The sequence below is a fragment of the Theropithecus gelada genome, chromosome 2 (assembly GCF_003255815.1).
Source record: "Theropithecus gelada isolate Dixy chromosome 2, Tgel_1.0, whole genome shotgun sequence".
Classification (NCBI taxonomy): Eukaryota; Metazoa; Chordata; class Mammalia; order Primates; family Cercopithecidae; genus Theropithecus; species Theropithecus gelada.
This window is the reverse complement of record NC_037669.1, coordinates 163678264-163687305: the sequence shown is the minus strand read 5'-3', so window position 1 is coordinate 163687305 and position 9042 is coordinate 163678264. Positions and strand designations below refer to the sequence as shown.

The following is a 9042-nucleotide window of genomic DNA, read 5'->3' as shown; positions in this document are numbered from 1 at the left end:
TAGCCAAATGGGGCTACTGACTTATTGAAATATGGCAAGTGCAGCTGAGAAACTACATATTTTATTGTATTACATTTTTATTAATTAAAATTTAAATTTATAGCAACATGTAGCTCATGCCTATCATATTAGACAGCACAGATTTAGATATTTCTATCATCATAGAAAGTTCTATTGCACAGCACTGGTCCAGAGTTTGGGAGACAATTAGAAGAATCAAAATCAGAAATGATTACACATGATAAGTTCTTAGCACTAAGGCTTGGGGAGATGAGGGGAGGACTTTACTCTTCATATTATACCTCCTTCATGCTTTGAATATGTATTACCTATCTTATATTTTGTTACATGTTCAGAATGCTCACCTTGACCTGTCATCTCAATGGCTGCAATGGTCCATTTCCAAAGGATTTTTTACAATGGTTTTTGGTTTAGAGTCTTATGTGAGACTTTAAAAATAATTTTAGAGGGGAGACACTTGTTTTTATACATTTGAATAGTAACATCTAAACATAAGTTGTTAAACTGTTGATCCCTACTTTCTACCTAACATCTGTGGCTTTGAATAAATACATAACTATTCTAGTTGATAAAACTGAATTGCTCATTGCCTTTACTTAAATACTCAATACTTTGATTTCTCTGATCCTTAAAAAGAGCTAAGCGTTTCCTTGACAGTAGAAGTCAGAACTTCTCAGGGAGAGGAGGAGGGCATTTTTTGGGGCATCTGAACATCACCGTGTAAGGAGGCGTTGGCCATGCTGTTTCCTGTGGGGCGTGGGAGAAGGGCAGTGTGAGGGAGCACATGCACTTTTTAAATTTACATTTGTCAGCATTTGACTTTTTTTGGTTAACAATGAGCATGTACTTCTTTTGTAATTAAGTAAAATGAATGCAAAGTGGGTTACATATAATACAACTAAATGGTTGGCACTAATCTTTTAGGAAAACAAGAACAAACTCCCTAACAAGGACTGCCAAACCCTCCTTGAGAGGCCCCCGTGCCCTTGCCACTCACTCCACACCCTTTCCTTTTCCTTCTCTGCACCCCAGTCTCACTGTCCTTTCAGGTCCTCAAGCAAGGCTGCGCTCCCTCCTGCCACTGGCCTTTGCAGAATGCTGGGCTCTTGGTCTAAATTGCCTGAATTGCTTTCCACTCTTCTATCCCCAGCTGCTGACCCTTTTCTTTGGGGTGGGGCAAGTAGAGAGAGCGTCTTTGCTTTCAGGTCTCAGCTCAAATACCGCTTTCTCAGGGAAGCTTCCACAGTAGACTGTATTTTCCAAAAATAGTCTTAACATCTCCTATCCCATATCATCTTCCACAATGTGACCTTGCCACCCCCTGGTTGAGTTCTCCACCTCCTTGGACCTGGGCAGGACCTAGTGACTTGCCTAAACAATAGGATGTAGCCTCAGGGACATGCTGAGGCTTCTGAAGATAGGCCTCCAGGAGCCTCAGGAAGAAGAGCAGCGTCCATGTTGGTCTTTGGAATGCTTGCCCTTGGGACAATCCCTCTCGGAACGCAATGTCCAAGATGCAGTGAGGAGTCCAAGCCACATGGAGAGACCTGTGCAGATGCCCTGGTTCACAGCCCCAGCCGAGCTCCCTGCGGTGGCTGTGCCAGCTAGTGAGCCAGCCGGCAGTTCAGCCCAGTCACATAGCCAAAGCCCCTGCTAACATCTGCCAGTGCCTACACAAGAGACCCCAAGTAAGAAAACTGAGATGAGCCCGGTCAACTCACAAAGCCCCAGACATGAGAACAAATGACTGTTTCAGGTTTTAGGGGTTGTGTTACAGAGCAGTAAATACTCCCTCCATCTTCTCAAGAGTGGTGAGGCCCCGTTAAACACCCTCATGTTCCCACCTATCAATAACGAATGGCAACATTACAACAAGTCCACTGCGAACTGGGAGCTGGTCTAAGTGCTTTACAAACAACTCATAAGACCCCTGTATGGGAAAGCAGCACTAAACAAAATACTTCCACAATTACAGAGGTAAGGTAGGTTAAGCACACCTCCCCTCAGCACTCAGCTAGGAAGTGATGGGATGGAACCCAGGTAGCCTCTCAGTGAGGCCTCTTCATAGCACTTTCCATAGTTTTAATTGCACCTATATCTTTGGAATTATTTGGATAAATGTCTCTCTCTTCCCAGTTACACTGTGAGTTCCATGGGGGCTGGGACCATGCCTGTTTTTGTCCAGAGTGAATCCCTGGTGTCTAAAATATGCTAAATAAAATCAGAGTCTCAGTGGCTTCTAGAGAGTCCATGTATCACATTAAAGAAGAATAAGGCTGGGCGCGGTGGCTCACGCCTGTAATCCCAGCACTTTGGGAGGCCGAGGTGGGTGGATCACTTGAGTTCAGGAGTTCAAGATCAGCCTGGCCAACATGGTGAAACCCTGTCTCTACTAAAAATACAAAAATCAGCAGGGTGTAGTGGTGCATGCCTGTAGTCCCGGCTACTCGGGAGGCTGAGGCAGGAGAATCACTCAAACCTGAGAGGCAAGAGTTGTAGTGAGCCGAGACTGCACCACTGCACTCTAGCCTATGCAACAGAGCAAGACTCTGTTTCAAAAAAAAAAAAAGAAGAAGAAGAAAATGCCAACTGCCTCATTTTACAAGATAGTACCCAACTTGTAGTTTAGAGGTGATACATATATATCTAGAATTCAAAAGAATGGTTGGGAATATAGGTTTTGGAGCAAGCAAAGCTGAGTTTAAATCCTGACTTGAGCACTCTATGGCCTTAGTTAACTAACCTGTCTAAAGTCTTCATTTCTTCATCTGTAACATCAGACAAATACTTTGCCAGTTGTTGAGAAGATGAAATGATATGTGCAAAGTGTCTTGGACACAGTCCTTGGCACACAGCTCCAACAAAGAGTCCCACTGTCAAATATTAGAAATAGAAAATTCTTACAACTGACAGCAAATGTTAGGTCTGTTCGTAGCAAATATTGGCCGAGACAAGAGCAGCCACTGAACCTGTGGACAGATACATCCAGCTTGGGCGTTCTTCCTCATTGGATGGGTAAATCAGAACTAAGCTGTAACCGCACTAAATTTGCATTTATAACTTTTTAAAACGCTTGATTGAAGATTCAACAAATTCAAAGTACCTCAACATACTAAATGAGGCCACATGGCAAAGACTGCATGTGGAAACATTTGCAAGCTGGATGACTTTCCCCATTCAGTGCTTCATAGCCCAACTCCATGTAGGTGAGGAAAAGCAGCCTCCTTAGGGGCTGCCCACCACCAGGCCTAAGAACTCTGCTCCTTGCCCTGGTTCCTGGGTCACACCCACCCGGAGATGGTAAGCATTTGTGTTCAGATGGCTTCTTTCCCATTGTTTAGAAGCCATGCCTGCTAAGGGCAGAAAATAGACCAATGTCTACAAGACTTTAAGTAGCTGAAAGGATACATTGAATATGTATGTGCAAAGAGGAAGCAGAATGTACTTAGTGTGTTCCTAGAGGCCTCAGGATTTACCCTGTGGGACTGACATCAACACAACTGCTGGAAACGTGACACTGGGCTTGCCAGTGTGACGTTTCATTTCCTACTGAATTGACCAGGTGTTTTCCATGATTTCTGTGCATTTTTGTCCAACTCTGAATTTTCCTGTGCCCTCAGCAGAGATTTACCAGTTGTTTTCATGCTACCTCTGACTGTATATATTCCTCCTAATTGGGAATAATGCAGTGTGTGTGTGTGTGTGTGTGTGTGTGTGTGTGTGTGTCTATAATGTGCCCTATGTAAGCATTAGTCAAATTCACAAGGAATTACTGGTATTTACAATGAGTAACTTAAATGGGTGCCCCCACGCCCATTTAAGGAATGCAGATAACGGGAGGAAGCAAACATGTTACCCCTGCTGTCACCACAACTTATGCAACCCAGGAGCAGGGATCTCACTTTTATTTGACCTGTGGGGTTATAACAAGGCCTCCTCAGGTTCAATCCAGAGTGGACCAGTCCTTTGTAAGAAAAAGCTGTTTATAGAGGTCCAGAAATCACAACCTTGGCCCTTGCCAGTTTAATGAATGTTTTCTGTTTCCATATGAATGGGAAAAAAAGAACAGAATAGCTCAACTGGCCGTGAATTTGTGCTCTGCTGATAGGAGTCATCCTCAGGAAGGATGGTGCAGTTACTAGATAAACAGGAGAAACGCTGCAGCTCTGGGAACAACTCCCCGCAGGCATGCCTGCTATTCCCATCACCTGGCTCATTTCTCTGATGAAATGGGTCAAAAGAAGGTTGACATTTTATCATGGAAAGGTGGAGCAAACCCTGGGCTGGGTTCAGCACCAACACTACCCCTAACAGACTTTTTGACATCAGGCAATGCATTTTATTTTTATCTGCAACTTTGGCATCTGAAAAAGAAAGTGTAAGACTGAATGTTCTCTCATACTCCTTCAATTTTAAAATTGATTCTAAGCCTGTATAAACTACAATAAATTACATGTGTTTTGCTGTCAAAGTTATTCAAGTCACATATTAGATAATGCCTGTCATTACTAGACATGTAAATTTTTTTTCAATTTCATTATTCTTTAAAAGACATTTTTCATGACTTCTGGATTTTTCACTTTAAATTGAATATTGCTATTTACTTACCAGCTAAGTTTAAGTATTTTTAACAATAATCTAGGTTACACATTATTTCATTTCTCATTCTATAAGTTTACTTTTAATTCTCTGCTATTTCCTATTCATTTTTACCCCTTGTAGAGTTCGTTTCTGGGCTAAGAGCCTAAGCTACTGGCTGGTGGTTAGCTGGGTGCGCAGGGAACAGCACCACTATCCAAGTAACAGGCTTATTTTCTAACAAATTATATCCAGAGAAGGGCAGTGGAGATGGACACCTTAACTTAAGCACATTATTAGAATGCAAATGACAAGACAACTGAGCAAAGCATTGTTTAAGAGGATGCTGAGGAGCCTGGGCAGAAACAAATGAGCAACATCAGCTCCTGAGCATCTCTTGAACTGTGAGGAAATCACTAATAAGATACTCAGCTGAAGATTACATACACTTATCTGGCTCACATACCTGAGTCGCTGAATAGAAAAGAAGGGACTGTTGAAGATTTAGAGTAAATATTGACCCTTCCAAAATTTGAAAGCAGTTTTGGTTTGGGAGAAGCAGTAATTAGGCAGCCGTGTTCAGTATCTTGAAAGCATGAAGTTTCACTGATTTGGAAAATAAAAGCTTGGATTAAAAACTCAGCTGGCTCAAAATTATCTTTCAAAAGTGAAGGAAAAACAGATATTTTCTTAGACAAACATAAATTGAAGGAATCTGCTGCCAGTAGAACTGGAGGAAAGCTACACCTGCTCCTGCCCTGTAACTGCTTTTGACTTCCTATTTGCCAGATTCTGAGGCGCACATCACTACAGACCTGATTCAGAAGCATCAAGAGGGCAGCTGTGGGTATCTCAGTTCACTTTACAGTCAGCTGCTGTTGCTTAAAGCTGTTGAAACCTTACCAAAAGCAAAATAAGGTCAGCCCAGACAAGCAACTTATTTTTGACAAAGCTGTTCAACAAGTAAGTGGCCACACTTAAGAGTAGAATATTTTGAACCAGAAATCTTAAAAGTTAAGGCTTCATTAAACACATGTACTGCTATTGGAGAAATATCATAAAACATCTTTTTAATGTGAACACTACTTCATACAATGAAAAACTATTTACAATGTATTGTTTCCAGATTTGTTGCTTTTACATCATCTCTACCCATGTGCTGATTCGGCATGTGTCTTCAGCCAGGGAGCTTCAGTCCAATTGCACATTCTCCTCGATGGCTCTCCAAGGACCCCGGGGATTCAGGGAACCTGTCCACTTACATTCTCCTTAGTAATTATGGCTCAGCAAGCATGCCACCAAAATCATCTAGAACCCAGATACTCTGGCAACCCCACATAAGTAAAAATGCGTAGATCAGGTTTTTTCTCCAATAAATAATAATTTGACAATCCAATCCATTTCCATCTTAAGAAATTGTTTTCACTTAGGAAAATGTTTCTCAATGGAGCTAGAGTGAATAATCTGTTCTTCATACTGGAACTGAGTTAGAATGTCTTTGTATACAAATATAGCATATTTTGGCCAGCAATATAATTGCTTGCTGTAGAGTTTATTTGCCTTCACACGCAGGATTGCTACATACATTCACAGTTTTAATAGACTGTAATTAGCTATTCCAGTTGTGCTTTAAAATCCCGAATATTATTCTCATTAGCGAGTGCAAAGCAAATGTCCCATCTGACTACAATTGGTCCTAGAGTTATAAACTCCATAATGATTTATTGTAAGTTTCCTCATTCTCCAGTTTCATCATTCGCTTTTTCAGGTATGACTTCCAAGCTCCGGCGTGGCTTCTGGACATCAGCATTTTCGGTGCCCGGTTTATTCAGTCCACATGAAACAGCAGCAAAATGGATTTGTTTCAGGTTCTCCAAAGTCTCATTCTTAGCATATTTCAAAAGATCTGCTTGTCCCTATAACAAAACATGCAATTAAACAGTATTAGATATGACATAACTTAGTGTTAGACTTCAACAATACATACCTTTCACTGAAATATAAGTATTTTGATTCCACAAGAGGGCATAATTATTTCTTATTGGCACTGCATCTGAATAGGTCAATTTTAATAAAAAGTGAGTTTGTTTTCCCAGTTTCAATACCATACTCCAAGAGTATGCTGCTTTTCTGGCCCTTTCTATTTATAGATCTGCATGGGGTTCTGTGTGCATGGACTATTCCTGTCTGTCCTGGTTAGAATTACATCTTTCATTCGTTGTTTGGCCAGTCTTGTCTTTTCCCTTTTAAGGTTTGAACAAAAAAAAAAACTTTTTATTTTGAAATGTTTGAATTCACAGAAGGATACAAGTGTAGTACAGAGAGGTCTTGTGTACCCTTCCCCAAATTTCCCGCAGTGGTTATGTCTTACATAACTATAGCACAATGTCAAAACCAAGATGCTGACAGGGGTACAACGTGTGCCTACGCTTCTGTGTGACTTCATCACGTGTGGGTTCACGTAACCACCATGGCAACCAAGGCACAGTACTGCGCCACCACCACTGGGAAGTCACACCCACTCCCTCCTCTCCACCATCCCTAAACCCTGGCAACCACTGATCTGTTCTCCATCTCTGAAGAACCACTAATCTGTTCTCCATCTCTGAAGCCCACACAGCCTTTGGTAAGTGCTGACAGCCGTGGGCACACAGCAGGTCCTCACTGAGCAGTTGCTGAAAGAAAGAGTGAAGCAAAGGATTCTTTACTCAGGATATATTTATCAGCCAAATTTTAATTTCTTTGCTGAGGTCTGACCATCAACTTGATCTGTATGCAGTATAACACGATATAGGTCAGAAAACAGTGGGTGAATTGAAGCACAGTCACTTGGAGTCTGGAACTGGTGCTGACAATGGGCCAACGCAGTTTGTCACCCTCTTTGTTCTTGACATTTTGGATCAGAGAATTCCTTGGAGGTGGGGAGCTGTCTTGTGTATTTTCAGATATTGAGCAGCACCCTTAGCACACCCTAATGTTTGCAGACATTGATAACTGTCTCTTGAGTGGGAGGGTGAGATACCCCCAGTTGAGAAACACTGGGCTAATGCATCAGCCAACAATTCCAAAATTATTGAGCAGAAGAGATGATGTGGTGCTCTATTGTTGTAAATTCCAACACTCCTACTTTGCTTTTTTGTTCATTTTTCCTTCCAAGTTTAACCTGCCTTCCACTAACAGTTTTTTCTACTGACACTATTACCTTTTCTTCTTTCTTATTCTCCTTGGTTGCTATTTTTTTCCATCCCCTTGGGTTCTCAATTTATTCTATTATTTTATGATTCCTCTGTAGTTTGACTCTTCTTTGTCCTACTTACACCTCCTCCTCATTTCCCTCTTTCTGAACTGCCTCCCAGTGTGCGTTCCCTTTAAGGCATTCCTGTCCAGCAAGAGCTTGGGGCCAGCTACAGACAGCAATGGGTAGGGACTTACCTTGGCTGGCAAATGGACTATAGTCAAATGTCAACCACTGGTGAGATCAAATTGCAAGGCAATTTTAAACCATCATGAGGCCCAAATCCACAGAAGTTTGCTGCTTACCACTTATCATGCATGGTTTTCCTGCTTTAGAGTCCTTTAATTAGTAACTATAAATAGATGTTCCCTTGCTTAGATTAACTAAAGGAGCTTCATTTTTATTCATTCTTACTAGTCACTGAACTCACATGTTGAAAATTTACTAGTTATGAGGTTCCTGTATATATAGCATATTGTGTCAGGAGTATAATTTCATGTTAAATAGTGTATTTCCCTTCACAAGCAGAATTGCTACATACATTCACAGCCTTAATAGACTGTAACTAGTCTTTGATTTGTGTTTTAAAACTCCAAATATTATTATTTTTAAAATTAATAAACTTTAATTTTTAGGACAGTTTTAGGTTCACAGCAAAACAGAGCAGAAACTACAGAGTTCCCTTACGCTCCCTCCCTATGCAAACCTTCTCCAATAGCCACAACCCGCACCACGGTGGTATACTTGTTACAATCAACGAACCTATGTTGCCACATCCCCTCAAGTCTATTGCTTAAATGAGGGTTCACCCTTGGTTTTGTATATTCCATGGGTTTTGAAAAATGTATAACAACATCTATCTACCTTTATAGGATCATGCAGAATAGTTCCATCACCCTAAAATTCCTCTGTGCTTTGCTAGTCATCCTTCCCCACTCCCAACCCCTGGCAACCACTGATCTTTTTATTGTCTCCACAGTTCTGCCTTTTTGACAATGTCATATAGTTGGAATCACAGTGTGTAGCCTTTTTGGATTGGCTTCTTTCGCTCAGTAATATGTATTTAAATTTCCTCTATGTCGTCTCATGGCTTGATAGCTCATATCTTTTTAGTGCTGAATAATATTCCATTGTCTGGATGCACTGCAGTTTATTTATCCATTCATTTACTGCAGGACATCTTTGCTGCTTCCAAATTTTGGCAATTA

At 41.2% G+C, this 9042-nt stretch overlaps 1 protein-coding gene across 2 annotated transcripts in view; it reads right to left on the bottom strand.

The window, feature by feature from the left end:
- Positions 1-5641: 5641 nt before the first annotated feature.
- Positions 5642-9042, bottom strand: part of PLCL2 (phospholipase C like 2) — a 200040-nt gene continuing 196639 nt past the window's right edge. For both annotated transcript variants that reach the window (XM_025377645.1, XM_025377646.1), the window contains exon 6: positions 5642-6515. In XM_025377645.1, coding sequence (XP_025233430.1) covers positions 6336-6515 — 180 coding nt within the window. In that variant the 3' untranslated portion in view covers positions 5642-6335. The remainder of the gene's footprint in view (positions 6516-9042) is intronic.